This window comes from Epinephelus fuscoguttatus, linkage group LG19 (assembly GCF_011397635.1).
Source record: "Epinephelus fuscoguttatus linkage group LG19, E.fuscoguttatus.final_Chr_v1".
NCBI classification, from domain to species: domain Eukaryota; kingdom Metazoa; phylum Chordata; class Actinopteri; order Perciformes; family Serranidae; genus Epinephelus; species Epinephelus fuscoguttatus.
This window is the reverse complement of record NC_064770.1, coordinates 36123434-36142479: the sequence shown is the minus strand read 5'-3', so window position 1 is coordinate 36142479 and position 19046 is coordinate 36123434. Positions and strand designations below refer to the sequence as shown.

Genomic DNA, 19046 nt, shown 5'->3' with positions numbered 1-19046 from the left:
CCCCAGCACACTCTCTGATGGAGGGAAGGCTGTCAACAAGGAGGATTTGGTAAACATCTCATTGGAGATTAACAAGGAGGGAGTCTTTTCTGTGTGTGTGTGTGCATGCATGCGCATGCAAGAGGAGGGAGGGAGGACTTCCCAGCATGGGGCAGAGGGAGGGGGTGAGTCGCCTAGTGGAGAGGACTGAAATGTCCTTCATATAAACCAGTGACAAAGTGGCGAGCAGCGGCCCCCGGGAAGCAGAGATCACAGCCAGCGCGCAGAGACACACACACACACAGAGGAGGAAGAAGAGGAGGAGGAGGAGGAGGAGAACCGAGCACCGCGAACAAGCGCTGGATCCACAGCCACACACCGGAGAGGAGACACGGAGGAAACACTCTGCAACAGCAAACAGAGGAAACTAATCCGGACGGAGCATCCTTCACCCCACCGACAGGTACACTGAATATATTTGGGATGAAGCAACACTTCAATCGACAGGTCGCCGCAGAGTAGGAGCATTAATATTATTATTATTATTAATATTATGTAAGGATATTACAGTAAAATATGCTCCGCTGCAGCAGATGAAATAAAAGGTCAGTGTAAACTCTCAACTGAAAATCACCAGACTCCATAGAAATAAATGCATTTTTGATTTTTACTAATTTTTTCCAAGGTTTGTTTGTGTGATTCAAGTTGCAGCTTTTGTCAAAATGTTCTTAATATGTTGTAACTTTAATGTTTTGTACAGAGCTGGTGATTTATTTTGAATTCAAAATGTTAAAACAGCTGATTCACATTTTTTTAAACAAGTGTAATATACTTTTTATTTTTTGATTTTTTAATTATAATATATGTGGCATTTTATATTATACTACAAATTTGACATCAAAAACAGCAACAGAAAACAAGTTAGATATGAAGTAGGGCATTAAAGACAGAAAGGTATACCTATAAAAATGCACATAATTATGTTGCATTCAAGAGGTTGAGACAAGCAGACTTCTGCAGCCTCTAGAAACGTCATCAAACGGCCCCATATCTGATCAAAAGTAGAATATTTACCCTTAATCATAAAAGTAAGTTGGTCTAAACTTGGTCTGATGGCGGATTTCAGCTGATTCACATTTAATACATCATTTTATTGGTAGAAAACTGCATAAATTACTGAGCGTGACGCCTCCGAACATGTCAGTTTTAACTGTTCAGCAGTTACTAACAGATCAGGGTTGCAGACACCAGTGAAATGCTGGTAAAACGAGCAAGTTGCTGCTTATGTGAGTCACTCATCAGCCAAAAAGAAAGTCTTTTGAGAGGCTGGTTGGTTTTGAAATCCACCTGCCACAGTGGCAAGTGGACATAAAAGTAAATTTCCAACCCTGTTATAGATAAGGATGTTTTTATTCTGTGTTGTAATGTGTTTTTGTTGCATAACAGGAACAGTTTTAACAGTAACACACTTTTAATTCCTTTCCCAAATGAAATCTGGAAGGTGAGAGGAAACTCATGCATCAAAGATTTCCATATTTTCTGCTTTTATTGTTGTTTATCTTTGTTGCATAAAATCAGAGCCACACCGGACCTGTCCAGCGCCATGCGGCCATGTCCAACAGATTTGTTTAATTCGTGTTATGTGGGCTACACATCCTCCAGCCGCTTGTCAGATTAAACAACTACGCATGTCATCCATATCAGCATGGTGCCTCAGTCTCACCTAATTAGGCTCACCCTGTCTACTAGGTCACCACATGCAGAGCACACACGGAGCTAAACAGCCTGCGCTGGATGTCTCACTCACACTATTACTCACTATACGCCATGATGACTGATAATAAAATAACTGTGGTGAATGATTTTAAAGTGTGCATGCATCAGTGAGAATTATTAACATGCATTTTATTGTATGACATCAGACTGTGTGTGCATTGTCTCTGATTTGGTGAGTCAGGTGTCTTTTGTCTGCCGCTGTCCACTGACCTGTTTGTGTCTGCAGAGATGGGTGTCACCTCTCGCCCCCTGCTATTGGTGTGCGCATATTTGGCAACGGCGCTGATTGGTGGAACCCGCTCGGAGGGGGTGTGTCTCCAAGACGGCAAGCACAAGGCCACGCCTGGCCCGGAGCCACACCTGAGGGAGTGTGGGCTGTATGCTGACAGTGAGTGACTGTGTTTGTCTTGAAACGCTGCATGTTTAATGGTGTAAAGACAACCTGCGAAGGGAAATATCAAAGTAAATCTCCTGCCTGACAGCTGGCTCAAGTGTTTTTTCTGTCCTTGCTGCTGACAGATAGCTGCTGCACAGAAGAAGACATCCAGGATATCTCCCATATTCCCTCTGCCATCAATAAGAATGAACCCTGGGACAAGTGTGGGCCTCTGAGCTCAGAGTAAGTCTCAGATATCCCTCTGATCCCACCTCTTAGCATTTCCACCTGAAACCAATATTTTTATATTAGCTATAGATCACATGACAGCTTGTTTGTGAAAGGTGTTGCTGGTAGTGTTGAGCCCACAGAGGATTATCGCTCTGCAATATCCCTCAGCTCTACGGAGCATTATAATGTCTATAAGCTCAGTGTTTTTGTTTTATAGACAGTAACTTAACTTTTGCAGTCTTGTTTGTAGGAAAAAAACTTCTAAAAATAGCCTGTACTCTTCCTAAGCTGAACCATCTTGTCTTAGACTTTTATCTTCTATATTTGCACTCTTGGATTAATGCAGTAAAGAAATAAAAGATGAATTAGCAACTAGTGCAAGCTAGTGAACACTGTGGGGCATTTAGCTGTGAAAGGAGTTGGTGGTGACCAAAAACAGAGCTAAAAGAGGAGAAAATATTTGTTAGGTGGCCAAAAAAAGTTGCCAAATTAACACTAATAATGATTTCTATCTGATTTATGTGTAAACAATAGGGCTGTCAAGCGATTAAAAAAAATAATTTACCGTAAAACTTTAATTAACGTCCTGGGCTAGTATTTACTTAAATCACTGAAATCAACAGGCCTATATTTGAGACAGGCCTTTCAGTTCCTCTCACACGATACTGTTGCTCAGTATATTTCAGACTTGACGTTCTCTGACACTAGGAAAATTTCTTATTGCAGTTCCATCTGGAATTTTTTTAAATGTAAATGTTTCATTCTCAGCCACTGTGGCCTTCAATGACTCAAAAGGTCAAAGGGCACCATGGGACTTGATTAATCAGCATACAGTTTTTTTTAACGTGTTATTTATTCTGTGATTAATTAATCAAAATAAACATGTTATTTTGACAGCCCTAGTAAATAGGCAACTGTTTCCAAACAAGTTCACCTCTAACTTAAAGGTCCAGTGTGTGGGATTTAGTGGCATCTAGTGATGAGTTTGCAAATTACAACCAACTAAAACTTCTCCTGTGTGCCAAACATGTAGGAGCAGCGTTGGGACGGTTACTTTTGAAATGTAATAGGATACAAATTACTAGTTACCCTGTTAAAAATGTAATTAGTAATGAAACTCTTTTAATTATGCCATCAAAGTCATTTATTACATTTTTAACATTTTGATTACTTTTTTGATTACTTGGCAATAGAGCTGAAAATGTTTGTAAATAAGCTACGCATGCCTGCACGGCAACAAGGTGCAAAGTAATCTTGTGCATCTACTCGTCCATTAGTAGATGCATTCTTCCTTCGTACAGCAGTTGTCAAAATTAGTACATCTACTCATGGATGAGACGTATGTGCTCTTGAAAGCGCGAGATGTAAACGTTAATGGCATCCTCCTCGGCTGAGCTGTAACGTTAGCTAGCTCAGTGGTGCTAGGTGAGCTAGCAGTAGATGCACGCTTCCTTCTGCATGGTGATATTGGTGATATTGCCCTGTAGAAAGCAAATAGTTCCTACATGAAACTGCTCACAACAAGGTCTGTGGATTCTCTTGAGTAACCAGGTCATGATTTCTGCAAAGAGGCATTGCTGTTGAGTTTTGCAGATGTATTTTTTTGGCACTTTGAACATCACAAGCTGAGTGCCATCTAGTTCCATTATATTGGGGAGAAGGCAGACATCTCTATGGCTGATATCTCCAACACTCTGCAACTCACACCAAAACTATCTAGACTAATAATGAGCACTACATGTAAGAGGAAAAATATGAATTTGATTTTGGGGTGAACTGTGTCTTTAAGTAGACGTCATTATGTTAACTGGTCCCTTCTTTCCCTCTCCACAGGTGTGAAGGCTTCCTGAAGCGTGTGTCATGTTTTTACCGCTGCTCCCCCGATGCCGCGCGCTGGCCTCACCCCCACCGCCGTTCATACATCCAAGCCGTGCCACTCTGCCACAGCTTCTGCCGTGATTGGTGAGGCTGCCACACACATTGCCAAACAAATCTAAATCAAACTCAGTATCTGTCCCCCTTCACCTATAAGACTGTCAGGAGAGGGATCACCAGCCTGTGCAACAACAGCACGCTGTGCCATCCATGCCAAGATAGAGTGTCAAATAAACAGCAAAAACTGTATGACACAAGAACAAGATTACATATATCAGTCTCCTCTTATCAAGGAGGCAGAAACATGTAACAGCCAGGGGACTCACAGCAAAATGAGAAGCAGCTTCATGTCCACGTTGCTTTATTTAAAACACTAGCAGTGTTTGTTGTCAGGAAAATATGAATATTACATACCTTTCTTTAATAAAGTTTGAGGTGCATATATTTGTATTTACTGTGTAGCGTAATATTATGGAAATACACTTAGTCCCTTTCTTGCAGAGAGTTTTATGAGATGGTTGATACCACTCATGTCTGTGCAGTAAATCTTCATTTAACAGCCTACGCACAAAAGCTTAAGTGTAAAAAAACAAGTTATAATTTTACAGACTTATGTTGACAACAAACTCCAGGAAGTTACTGTGCTCTGTGTAAGAAATAGTTTGACACCCTGTAAGACAGTGAATTGTTGTTTTTACAACACGGGTTTCATAGATATTAAACAAATGAGAGATATTATGCTAATTAGCAGGGCTGCCTCTGACTAAAATCTTCCTAGCGGACCAATAGTTAGGTCCATCAGTGGACTAGTCTCCTGCATGTTTCTGATATGAATGTAATGATTAAATGATATATTTTGGTGGTTTGAGTTGAAGGTGTGAGAAAGAATAGTGTCAGTAACATTGTTAACACTGTGCTACATTACAGAGAAATACAAAACCGTACTAATGAACCTTTATTAATATAGGCCTATATTTTATCTAGTTTTATCTGTTACATGCATTGTCTTCTTTCAAGATACACTTCTGTTTTCACAGGAAATTAACGTTTATGTACAGTCTCTTTCAAAATAAAAGCACTATGTCAGTACAACACTGCAAATTGACGTTTCTTTCCTTAACGTGGTCGGGTTTAGGAAAAAAAGGACAGAGTTTGACTTAATCTTTCGGGAAGTGAACACTGGCCTCTCAGGTGAAGGTCAGTGGTTGTTGGACCCAACCGCCACCACTCCTACCCACCTGGCTCGGACTTTCCGCCCCCTTAACTTATGTCTTTGTCCTGCCACGTTTCCTCCTGACGCCACCGGGAACTATTACACAATAACGGCGCCCGGCAGCATATCATGCTGATGTGAAAGGATGGCTTTTCTCGTCTGTGTCTGACGCTGGAAGTCAGTCACCAAGCACTGGTTTTCGACGACTTCGGAGTGAAACCGGGTTGCTTATGCAAGTTAAGTTACTGTTGTTAGGTTTGAAAAGAAATGACTTACCTTAAAATCACTCAAAGTTCACACAGTTCCGAACACCAGTCTCCTGGGAAAAGTCCCATATTTTGTGACCCATCCACCGCCCCAACTTTCCTCCTTACAAGACCGCTTCCCTCTTTATTCTTTACTGCTATCAGCATTGTGGTCACATGATCACGGCCTTCCAAAGTACATGGCTCATACACCAACTACTGGCTCATGATTAGGTAGGATGCGTTCGAATTTTGGCGCATCACTTTTCACAGAACAGCCGAATACAAAACACCCATGACTGGTGACAAGCTGCTGGACACACAACAATGACGCTAAAAATCACAACCAGTTTTGTTGTTGGTCACGAACAGTGGTATACAGCTTGACAGGTGTCTCGCCCAGGTGTCATACCATCTGCCATCCCCTCCACCTCACGATGCCAAAGTCAGCTCACGTGCAACATCACATGATAAAAATGATATGATATGAATGAAATGTGTAAATGTAACATAATATCAAAAATATTCTTCTGGCAACTGCATATGTAGCGTACAGACATGAGAGCGATGTAGATGCTCTCATCTAACTCTCAGCATGTAAGCAAATGTTGAACTGTTCCTTTAAATAGATGTGTCCATCGAATGAAAAACTGGCAGTTATCTGGTATACAGTATGAATCTTATAGGATACAATATTCAAATAAGAGAATTACAGAGTTTACATTCCTGTCTCCAGGTTTGACGCCTGCAGGATGGACATGACGTGTGCTCGTAACTGGGCCAGAGACCCCAGAGGACAGAACTGCACTGGAACCTGTGTTCAGTATCAGCAGGTAGGCTGTGATCTGCCACATCTGTGACTGGATGCTTACATAACCTGCACAGACCTTGAGTTGCTTTCTTTTCCCCATCAGTAGCAATCAGACATTTGGAGTATTTTTAGCCACTCCAGCAGCAAATGGTTTCATGGATGGTAATTTCTGGTCTTTGGTCCAGACTGAAACGCTTGGATGAATCGCCATGAAATTTGGTTCAGATGTTCATTTCCACCTGAGGGTGAATCTGAATTACTCCGATCCCTCATGTTTTCATCTAGTCCTATCATTCATTTGCCCAGTACTTTGGGTTCATGACTAAATACCTGCATAAGAGGTCAACACTGCAGCAACACTTGAGGTGTGAAGCAGGTGGACCCAAATACAGAGACTGCAGCAACAGGCACTCAAATAAATCTCTTCTTATTCAAGGTTTGAGCAGGAATCTGACGAGTGGATGAGGTGCAGGTGGAGACGAGGGCGGAGGGGCTCAGGTGAGGGTAATGAGGTGATTAGGCAGCAGCTGACTGGCAGGGGAAAATCTCTGTCGCTGGGAAGAAGTAGCGAGGTTGATGCAGGGCAGGTGTGTAGAGGGACAAATGAGGGAAAGGCAGCACAGGTACAACAGGAGAGGAAAACACAGTGAACAAAAACTGGAAAACACAATCCTCTTAACAATAAATAAAACTAAATAAATAAGTAAACTTTCTTTATAGAGTGCTTAAAACAATTCAGGATTCAAGTAAAAAAATGAGGCGAGTTCAAGAAATACAAAGAACAATAAAAACACCATCACTGAAGCAGATAAGCAAAGCTGGCAACTAATTGCCCCGTAGATTGCTCTGTAGTACAGCAGATCAAACAATTAGGGGCATACAAAATAAAAGAAAACAATAACCGATAAGTTTTAAGAAGTGATTTAAGAGATGTCACTGATCCAGCAGCTTCAGATCCTCAGGCAGGAAGTTCCAGAGCTGAAAAAACCTTTCGTTTTGAGCCGGGACTGAGGAGCAGCCAACGGAGCCCTGCCTGAGGATCTGAGAGGCCGTTTACACGTACACGGTGATTTTGATAAACGGAGACATCTTCCTTCGTTTGTGCCCTTCGTTTACACGCAAACGGAGATTTCTCCTCTGAAAACGAGTCTTTCTAAAAACTCCGGCCAGAGTGGAGATTTTGGAAAACTCCGGTTGCGCATTTGCATGTAAACTGAGATAAACAGAGATAAACAGAGTTATAGGCAGCCGACGTCACAGTATGCGCCGGAACTTGCGCCTGTGTCAAAAGTGCAACCTATGTTGCTATGGTGACAATGGATACATGGAAGGCTTGAGCTTCTCGTTACACTGCCACCTACAGGTTTGGCATGCTCTTGTGTATATATACACGGGTAAGTGTAAACGAAGATCTTTTTGAAAACGGAGACGGTGAAATGTCCGTTTATTAAAATAGCCGGCCACGTGTAAACGGCCTCTGAGGCCGCGACCTGGCTCATAGTTGAGCAGCATCTCAGCACTGTAGCTGGGGCTGAGCCATGAAGTGCTTTAAAAGTGATCAGTAAAATCTTAAATTCTGAAACTGCCTGGTAACCAGTGAAGAAAGGCTAAAACAGGGCTGTTGTGTCATGTTTTCTAGTGTTTGTTAAAAGCCAAGCAGCTAGCTGAAGCCGTGAAATCGCATTTTGGCTCAACTCTGAATATAGTTGAATAGAGTTGCATTTTTCTAACCATGAAAAAATGAAAGCGTGAATGATCCTCTCGAGATTGAGTTAAGAGAGAAAGGACTTGATTTTGGAGATGCCTCTTAATTGATAGAAAGAAGACTGGACGACGCTTGTAATTTGTTTTATTTAAAGGAGAGGTCACTGTCAAATATCACACCAAGGGTTCTGGCTGCAGATAGGAAGTCAAGATGGTTTTGTAGAATAGCGACAGATTTTAGTGGACCAAAGAAGATGATTTCTGACTTAGGACGCATTCACACAGGCACACTTTGGTCTACTTCAAACGAACCCTGGTCCGCTTCCACGGATAGTTCGGTTCATTTGGAGTGGTGTGAACGTTCATTCGAACTCTGGTGCGGACCAAACGAGCAAACCACTTGAAAACTGGGGGTCTCAGTTCACTTGCAAGTGAACCCCACTGTGGTTACAGTGGGAAATACAAACAGTCTATCCAGCAGTGAACCAGTGAGAGGAAGTGATGTAGAGCGCATTGCATTTTGGTGTTTGGTGTTTTTGTGGTGACCAAGCCAGCTGAAGGGGATGTATTTCCGTTTTTGGTCCTGGCCAATCGATGAGCCGGGTTTTCTTCTTCCTCATGCTTTTTTTCTTCCCAGTCATTGGTTGTTTCAGGCAACACCGCCCCCAAACAAGCAGCTGTTGTAACTGTGTGACGTTATCCAGGTGATTTGGTCAGCTTTAAAAAGTGCTCTGTGAAGGTGAACCGGACCAAATGAAGGTGTGAGTTTTTCGGCATTCCCCGCCCAGTCGAAGTCCCCCAGACTCTGGTGTGAATGCGCCCTTACTGTCATTTAACTGGAGAAGGTTTTGGGACGTTCAGCACTTTATGTCAGACAGACAGGATAGAAATAAATATGTAACGTATCGTAAATGCATCGCCTGAGTGACTGTAACAAAATCGTTTAGTATTAAGAACATTGAGTGAGCAGAGTTTAGTCCCGCCTGAGCTGAGACTTTCTCAAGAGGTGTCAGAGGTTTGAATCCCAGTCACAAACCTTCAGAGCTTGTTATTTGAGCTGCGTGCTCTGCAGGTAGAAGGTCAGAAACCCTTTCGCAGTACAGTCTGCGTGTCATGGTCAAGTGAGAGCACGGTAAGCGAAGGGTTAACAGCGCAGGGCGGCGCCATGGGCTGAAGCATGAAAAGGTTCAGTCCTGCTTCAGTGGGCAGAGGCCAGCTGGGTGATTTTAAAAGAGGCAGAGTCACCGAGGGGCTGCAGCTGGGACACACAGTCACACACCACACTGACACTCCATCTATCTATCTATCTATCTATCTATCTATCTATCTATCTATCTATCTAGACACACACACAAACAGAGGGAGAAAGAGACCAACAGATAAACACACACTCTCTGACCTCTGGCTCTCTGGTGGATATTAGATGATTAGGTGAAATGACAGAATTGTTGTAGGAGAGAAAACTCAAAGAGAGGTCGTCTGAATGTTTGAGTGTGTGTGTGTGTGTGTGTGTGTGTGTGTATGTGGAGCGCCGCTAATGGCACCAAATAGACTCCAATAAATTTAGGTAGCTCTCAAAACAGAGTGTTTTAAACAGCTCCTGAATACAAAGAAATGAGTCAGTGCATTCAGCACGCTCAACAGATCAGCCCTCAGAGAGAGAAAGAGACCGCCAGCAAGTGCCTGCCTCTCGCAACACTTTTGGAGGTCACCGCAGCAAAGCGTCATTGTGTTTCCTCTTCAGTCGGCGGAGATGCGAGATTTCACAGTGGGGCCTCCTCGTGGTCTGAGCTCGCAGCACTTCAGTTCATCTCAGCGCTGAGATGTGCTGCAAACAGATACTAACTATCTCTGTCACACAAACATCTCACAACTCTGAGTTTAGAGATTTTTAAACTCAAATGATCTAATCCACAGATTCACTAAGAGTTGAGAAAATCCTCCTTAACGTTCCTCCTCTTCTGAAAAGTTCACCTGATAGATAGGAACTAAATGCAGGAGTGTGTGTGTGTGTGTGTGTAATAAATCTGCACAGATACAGTGAGGATTTGTAAACGCTGACTGCAGAGGATGTCAATTTGCATAGAAACAAGCTAATGCATTTAAAGGCACACATAAGCACACACACATCCACTGCATGCAAAGCTCCCTCTGGCACTCTGTGTCTCACTCTGTCTTTGTACTCATTGGTAACATTATTTGCCAGCCAAGGTCTGATTTATCTCAGCATTAGACACTCTTTCTGCTCCGGGTTTGGTGGGAATGAGGTTACATCAGTGAAGAGCGGCCGGGCGCCTGGCACAAAACACATCCACAGTGACATCTGTGAGATGGAGTGAATTAATGGTCCGAGGAAGGAGGGAATGATTATACGAGGTTACTGAAGTTACAGCCTGCAGATTACAGCGTAAATACTGAGAACATACTAAAGTACCAAAGAAATAATTAGTGGGTTTATAGGGGGGGCCAACAGCCATAGCCCACATGTCTATAGACTGTATAAAATAATGTCACCCACTGGTTTACTGTCATGTCACCCACTGGTTTACTGACTCCCATTTTGAAGTCTTTGAAGTAGGTATAATCATGGATGTGTTAGGATGACTGGATACAGCACTGGCGGCAGGGTCCCGTTCATTTCTATGAGTCGCTTGGAGGCACATGACGCCAAAATGGCTCATTAAAATGACCCAGATGATCAGCACTGCTTCCACTGAGCAGGTGCACTAGAGACTTATAGCAGCCAAGCACAACCAAGTGCAGCCAAGTGTCTTACGTCGAGTTCAGACTACACGCTATCAGCCTGATTATAGACCGACAAGTCCATCATATGGTGTCAGCTCAGTTTGTGAACGGCAATGATTATCATTATTATGTGCTATAATCCATCATTTTATCACGTGGTAGACAACAACCACAGTTGCAGCTGAAACAGCTATGTGACCCGCCCTCTAGATACATGACAAGCCCACCATAGCTACACGTCAGTCCATCAACCTGGGAGCAGAAGTCTTGACGAAAATGCTTAAGTAGCGATTACCTAGCTATAAAGTATTTCAATAAGAGAGAGACGGTTATGATTAGGACAAGGGTAATGGGAAGGCTACATCTCATTTCTTATGCTAATGATAAATTAGTGATTAGCTAATGTTAGCTATGAAGTATTACGTTAAAAGAAAGGTGGTTAAGATTAGGATAAGAGTAATGGGAAGGGTTACATCTCGTGGGTCCATGTCATTGGTTCGACATCCCATTAGTCCGACTGTCCGTGGTGCTGAACGGCTTGCGGCGGGCGTATGGTGCGCCGCGACCGGCTTGAGGCGGAGCAGGCTCACGGCTTATGTGTTTGTCACTTTCTTTTTCATTTTAACCCACACCATGATCTTTTCCTGACCCTAACCAAGTGGTTTTTGTGCCTAAACCTAACCAGACCTTAACCACAGGGCATCATGATGATTTCAGAACGGACTTCGGAACAATGAGTTTAATATGGTCGGAACAATGGGATGTCAAACCAATGGGCAGTTCCCACATCTCGTTACTGGTGCTAATGCTAAGTTAGTGATTAGCTAACGTTAGCTATAAAGTATTACATTAAAAGAGACATGGTTAAGGTTAGGGTAGGGGTAATGGGAAGGGTTACATCTTGTTACTTATGCTAATGCAAAGTTAACGATTAGCCAATGTTAACTATGAAGTATTACATTAAAGGCAGTTAAGGTTAGGATAAGGGTAATGGGAAGGGTTTCATCTCCTTACTTATACAGTGATTTACATCTTCATGTATTATAAATTATAAAGTAGATTATTGCTATATTTGGTCTCATTTATTCACTGCAGTGTAGCATTGTAGCAGGGTTCAGTTGTGTTGGTGGATTTGTCTTGTACCAGTGGTGGGCGTGTCGTGTACGCTACAAACCAAATATGTCTGCAGCTATACATGTCTTGACTTTGATATTTTGGCCGTTGCTATCTTGGATTTTTTAAGTCCGAAGAAATGACCATATTTGGACAAGAGGGTGGAGATAACCCTAATGCTAGCTACTAGCATGGTTAGCACGTCTCATTCACAGCTATGCTTAACTATGTTAATGCTAATTTTTGCTAGCAAAACCATCAAACAAAATACACTTACTGGGAAAACTTAACATCCAACTCATTATAGGGTCTTTTAGCTCAACCGAATGTTGAACAAAACTTTTTTTGATGACCAAATCAAACTTTAATGAAAAGAAAACGCACAAAATAGTGACGGCCACGGCTCTGTTAACTCTGTATTCCCTCACGCCCTGTCCTCTCTCCCTGAATTTACACATTGATTTATGTACAATTGCACAGTCATTTGTCTGTCATTATCTGAAGTGTTACATTTGAAATAATCAACGCTACCAACTGCATTTTGCTCAGGAATACTATAAAAGTCTGTTGACGTCCATATAAAACAGTATTTGAGAAGATTTTGAACTGTGTAACTGTTCAGTAAATCATTCCTGTAGTCATTCATTCATTCATTCATCTTCTAATCGCTTCATCCTCTTGAGGGTCGCGGGGAGGCTGGAGCCTATCCTAGCTACATCAGGCGAGAGGCAGGGTTCACCCTGGACAGGTCGCCAGACTATCGCAGGGCTGACACATAGAGACAGACAACCATTCACACTCACATTCACACCTACGGACAATTTAGAGTCACCAATTAACCTAGTCCCCAATCTGCATGTCTTTGGACTGTGGGAGGAAGCCGGAGTGCCCGGAGAGAACCCATGCTGACACAGGGAGAACATGCAAACTCCGCACAGAAGGGCTCCCATGCCCGGGATTGAACCAGCAACCCTCTTGCTGTGAGGCGAGAGTGCTCACCACCACACCACCGTGCCACCTCATTCCTGTAGTCATTTGTTTTAATTTCTATTCAGTTACATAATGACTCTCGTCTAATTCTGACCTTGACCCGCGGCCAGAAAAATCATTACAACAGACGTCTGCTGTAAGAAAAATGGATCTTTTTTTCCTGTCAGTGTCACAGATTTAAGTCCTTTGTCTTTTATGTTTTTCTTTTCACACTGGGTGTAGAGTCGTAGGTTTCAGATAGAAGGGCAGAATTGAATAAGATAAGGATGGGAAGGACAGGATAGAGCCTCAGGAAATTTCAGTATCTCACTCATTCGATCACACCATGTTGTCTAAAACCACTTGTGCTCGAATTAGCTTTGGCAGCAAACCATGTCTGCCTGGGGACGGACAGAAATGTGTGTGTGCAGCCCTGTGTGTATTATGGGGTCGCTGCGATAAGACCTAAGCGTCAGACACAGAGTGTATGTAGTGGAGAGAAATAGCCGTCATCCTCTTTGTCCTTCGAACACGGTACATATATTACAGCTTTTTCTTGTGCGAGCACCCTGTGTGACTCAGTCTTAATCCCCCAACAGACAGGAGGATGAAAGGAAGCAGACGTTGGGGTGGGGGTGTGCTTTAGAGTAACAGAGAGAGGAAGAGACATACAAACAGCATGTGCAGTGATAAGAAAGAGAAGGATATAAGATTGAAATGAGCTATAGAAGGAGGCAGAGAGGTGACTTGGCAGTACGTCTTAGGGTGCTTTCACACCTGCCCTGTTTGGTTCAGTTCAATCGAACTTGGGTTCATTTGCCCCCTAAGTGCGGTTTGTTTGGGCAGGTGTGAACACAGCAATCACACACAAAACAACCGGACTGAGACCTTCTTGAAGAGGTGGTCTCGGTCTGGTTACAAACGAACTCTGGTGCGGTTGGTTTGTGGTGAGAAGGTGTTCGACCTGGATGTGAAGCAACTGCAGTCACATGACACATTGTTTGGGTTAAACATGAGCATGTTACAGTCCTGGAGGATTATTAATGTGCACCTCCTCCTGTACTGCCTTAATATGCACATTCAGCACATCCAATGCATCAAAACATTGTTTTCTAGTTGGGGCCGCGCCTCGTTTTCAAACTGTATGGTTTGACTAAAATGAACAATGACAGCAATATAGTCCACGATGAGCAGCGCTAAAATCAACCTGCGTAGTTGTCCCTCCATTGTGACATTAGAAAGTGTCACATTTATCTTGCAAGTGTACTCTTCTTCAACGTTTGCTTTACTTCCTGGATTTTTCCCACATGGAAATTCTGACCAATCAAGAGCAGCTTTCTCACACGAGGCATTTGATCTGGTCCTCTTGTAAATGCTGCCGTGAGAACACGAACCAGCTCTAGACAATTATACAACTTTGGAACAACATGAGTCCCTGATTCAGACCAAAGCAAGACAACTATAGGTCTGAAAGCAGCCTTAATGACTTGTTATGAGGTTGTCAGTAGTGAGGAAACAGGAGCTTAAAAAAACAGAGGTTGGACGGACACAGGAAATTGTTGTTTGCATGATCCTAAACCGATCTAAAATAAGAACCAAAATAGCCGGCCTGTTCTCACTCCAAAGTCGTCAGATACCACTGCTTTGTCATTGACTTCAACCTCAGCTACTGATGCACCAAACAATTTCTAACATGTCCAAAGAGAATGTGTTAATGTCCCGTCTGCCTCTTTACACCTACTACAGAGCAGGAAAACATAATTTAATGCAATCTGTCCTTGGAGTGGGATAGCTGATGCAGTTATTATGGTTTACTGACCCACATAACCTTTTAGTGTAGGCTGTACAGGTTTTAGGGATACAAGCATTTAAAGATACTCAAAGAAATGACGTCACAATAAGCAAAAATACCAATGTATAGGCACTACAGACTGTTTCCACTGCAGAGTTTAAAGGGTTAAACACAAAAAACACACACTGAAACTTAGAAAATTTGCTTCCTCAACTATTTCTCAACATGTATGCCTACACAGTTTACAGTTAAACAGCTTAAACATTGAATTGTGATTTGTTTTTTGCAGTGTTGTGCAATATCCCTTTTAATCCGTGTACGTGTCTTATTAGAGAGGAGCAGAATTTTTCATGCTCCAGAAACCACAAAGCTAATGTCAGCAGTAATTGGAGTTTTTTCTCAAAGTATAACAAAGACTGAGCAGTGCAATGAATACCTGTCAGATAGCAACAAGGTGCCAAGCGTGACCTTTCCGATTAGTTTAGATCCGTGCGTCTACTCTGTGAAGCTTGACAATCTCACGGCTGCACCATAAAGAGGGCGCAGAGATGAAGTCTTTCAGATTCCAGTGTGGGCTTTTCAAGGTCGTCATGACTTGTAATTTGCTCTCAAGGCTGGTTGCAGACGAGGTGAGGCGAGCGAGAGAGAGGCGGACAAAAAGCAGTTTGCGAGAGCAGCTGCCAGGTGCCTGCAGCCCCCTCTAACACCTGGCAGAGGGTGTTTGTTTTCAAGGCTGGCGCTGCCCTGAAAGGCCAAAATCAATTATTCCAATGGATGTTTACAAGCACAGAAAGACCATACTTGATGGATGTTGCAAAAAAAAAAAGAGCCATGCAGAAAATGTGCATTTACTAAAAATGCAAAACCAGCGTGGAAAAAATGCACTTAGCCGAATTTTACCAGCCATCAGATGTTACTAAAGAGCTCTCGTGCTCTGAAAGTTATCAGTGATGAAAAAGTACATTTACTGAAGTACTGTTTCAGGTACTTGTACATTACTTGTGTTTGACCAGTTAAATTCATATTTCATAGCATTTTGGGGGAAAAATCTTGATCTTTTTAATCCACCATGTGTAACAGCTATATTTACCAGTCACTTTGATTTCATAACATATCACCTTATGAAATATGATGCATTATTGGAGATGAAAGGCCTCACACACTCAGGTAAGAGTTGTGCAAGGCTGTCTGGGACTTTGTGGGCTGTGAGGTCTAACAGTGAAAAGAGAGTTGTAACCTGTCCCTGAACAAAACTAATAGAAACACATATATTTTCATCTTGTATTATCTAATGCATGCAAAATAAAATAAGTTATATTCACTGGGACCTTGGAGGCTCCATGATTTAACACTTTCTGCATAATGAGTTCTTTTACTTGTTATGCTTCTGTACTTTTAGACCCTGATCACACAGAAAGTGTTTTGCAGGTTGCAAAACGCGAGGTGCGCCACACTGCCTTTTTTAAAATTGAATGCCACTAGTGGAAAAAAAAAACACTTTATAATTGTTGCCAGGCAGCCACGGTCTCACCTCTTAATTCTTACCATCCCATGTAATCAATCTACTGTTTAGTTAGGATGACTCAGGGGCAGTTTGACAATCTGCTGTCTATCGTTGGGCCGTATAGCTCCGGGTATCCAACAACCGCTACCACCAGTTTCTCCTCCATTGTTTACCAACTGCAAACTTGTTGTCGTGACCACCACAGAAGGCCCACCTCTCAAATCATCTGATAGGATAATGGGAAAAAAGATGACGCTAAAATAGATGATGGAGTTCAGAGCGCCACAAAAACACTGGGCGCTTGGAGCACAGAAACGTGATCTGTGTGGGATCCTCAGAGTTGCATCCCTGCTTTTTGCAGATGATGTGATTCTGTTGGTTTCATCACACCATGACCTCCAGCATGCACTGAGATCATTTGCAGCCGACTGTGAAGCGGTCGGGATGAAGTCAGCACCTCCAAATCTGAGGTCATGGTTCTCTGCCGGAAAACCAGAGTTCCTGCCCCAAGCGAGGGAGTTCAAGTATCTCATGGTCTTGTTCACAAGTGAGTGTAGAATGAATCATGAAATGGATCGGCAGTTTTGGCCAGCTTCTGCAGTGATGCAGGCACTGTGCCGGTCTGTCGTGGTGAAGAGGGAGCTGAGCTGGAAGGCGAAGCTTTCGATTTACTGGTCCATCTACGTCCCAACCCTCACCTATGGTCATGAGCTCTGGGTGGTGAAAGAAAGAATGAGATCGCGGATACAAGCGGCTGAAATTTGTTTCCTCCGTGGGGTGTCTGGGCTCAGCCTTAGAGACAGGGTGAGGAGCTTAGACATCCAGAGGGAGCTCAGAGTAGAGCCACTGCTCCTTCGTGTCAAAAGAGGTCAGTTGAGGTGGCTTGGGCATCTGATCAGGATCCTCCTGGGCGCCTCCAATGAGAGGTGTTACAGGCACATCCCTCTAGTAGGAGGCCCCGGGGCAGACCCAGAACATGCTGGAGGTCTTATATACCCCATCTGGCCTGGGAACGCCTTGGAGTCCTCCAGGAGGAGCTGGAAAGTGTTGCTGGGGAATGAGAGACACTAGTTTTCTGCACGTCCCCCAAGTTCATGTTTATGCACATCTGAGTACTTCTCTCCTGGCTGGTAGCTACCCATAATGACCAGCCATCATTTTGTCAGAATCATCACCTCTTCACATCCTATAAATATTTTGTGTCTGTTTCTGTAGATGTACCAACATGGCAGGGATCTCTGTGAGAGCCTGTGGGGCGACGCCTTCATGACAGTGGAGGATGAGCCAGAGGACATGGGAGAGGCCGGAGAGGTTGGAGCGGAGGGTGACGGCAGTCGCCCCTGTGGCTGCCTGACCCTCAGTCCCTCAGACAAGGATGTGATTGCCGCCCTTAGGGCCCAGCAGGACGACCCAGAGGAGCTGGATACCACCAAGACCGGCCTGCCTCAGTACCGGGCCCCGTGCCAGACCAAGCTGCCCCTGCAGGCCAGGAGCGGCAGGAAGGGGAACTCTGTGCTGCGTAAACGCTCCATCATAGTCGACGACGTGGAGGGGAGCGGGAGCGGCTTGTAGAGAGGGGTGATAGGTGGCAACATATTTAGAGATTATTGTCTAGATCCTAATCTGTCTCTTGAAATGGAGTTGCTTCTTTAACTAACCTTACCACACAGACCTAAACTGTCATCATCATTACTGTCACATTCTACATATAATCTCTATGGTTTTTAATAACACTGTATCTGGTTTATAAAACCTCCAGTAAACACCTGGTCAGTTATTTACTTAGCTAAACAGCCAGGATTTAGAAAAAAGAAACTTTTAAGATTTAAAGGTAAAATCCTTAATTATGCAAGGGCTCTGACTTCAATAATAAATATACTGATAATATCACATAACGGCTGCACAAATGTTTTATTGCCAGCTAATAGGTCGAGAATTGTTTTTACAAAAGTCAGGTATTTCATTTGCAGATGCTATTTGCACCCAGGGTGTAAGTAGTCATATTGGCTGTATACACCCAGATGCAAAAAGTAAATGTTTCTGTTACCATCTGGGTGTAAAAAAACAAAAGATAATGTGGCTAATCACACGCATGCGTAAAAAGTCAGGGTAGGTATTCACACCTGGGTGTAAACAGTCAATGTGACTATTCACACCTGAGTGTAAGTAGTCAAAGTGGCTATTCACACCTGGGGTTAAGTAGTCAAAGTGGCTATTCACACCTGGGGTTAAGTAGTCAAAGTGGCTATTCACACCTGGGTGAAAGTAGTCAATGTGGCTCTTCACACCCAGATGAAAGTAGTCAAAGTGGCTATTCACACCTGGGTGAAAGTAGTCAATGTGGCTCTTCACACCTGAGTGTAAGTAGTCAGTGTGGCTATTTAAAACCAGGTATAAATAGTCAATATGGCTATATACATCCCATATAAATAGTTTATGTTGCTATTCACACCTGGGTGTAATGTGGCTAGTTTCAACCAGGTGTGAATAGGCAATGTGGTTTTTCACACCCAGGTGTAAACAGTGAATTTGGCCATTTACACCCAGTTGTATAGGGCATCGTGCAAAGGCAAGCACCCTGGTGTTCATAGCCAACAATGCCATTTGCACCTAGGGTGTAAATACCCAATGTGGCTGTTGACACCGGGTGTATATTCCTGGACGTCCTAGCAACACCAAAATAGGACATTAAACCAAATGGGTCTATTCAGCT

The 19046-nt window shown here is 43.2% G+C and overlaps 1 protein-coding gene across 1 annotated transcript; it reads left to right on the top strand.

Annotated features, from left to right (window-relative positions):
* Positions 1-204: 204 nt before the first annotated feature.
* Positions 205-18310, top strand: rtbdn (retbindin). The gene is made up of 6 exons (XM_049560792.1): positions 205-442; positions 1982-2143; positions 2275-2374; positions 4196-4324; positions 6432-6528; positions 17549-18310. Exons 2-6 carry the CDS (start codon positions 1984-1986, stop codon positions 17903-17905), a joined length of 843 nt encoding a protein of 280 aa, XP_049416749.1. The 5' UTR covers positions 205-442; positions 1982-1983; the 3' UTR covers positions 17906-18310.
* The last annotated feature ends 736 nt before the right edge of the window (positions 18311-19046 follow it).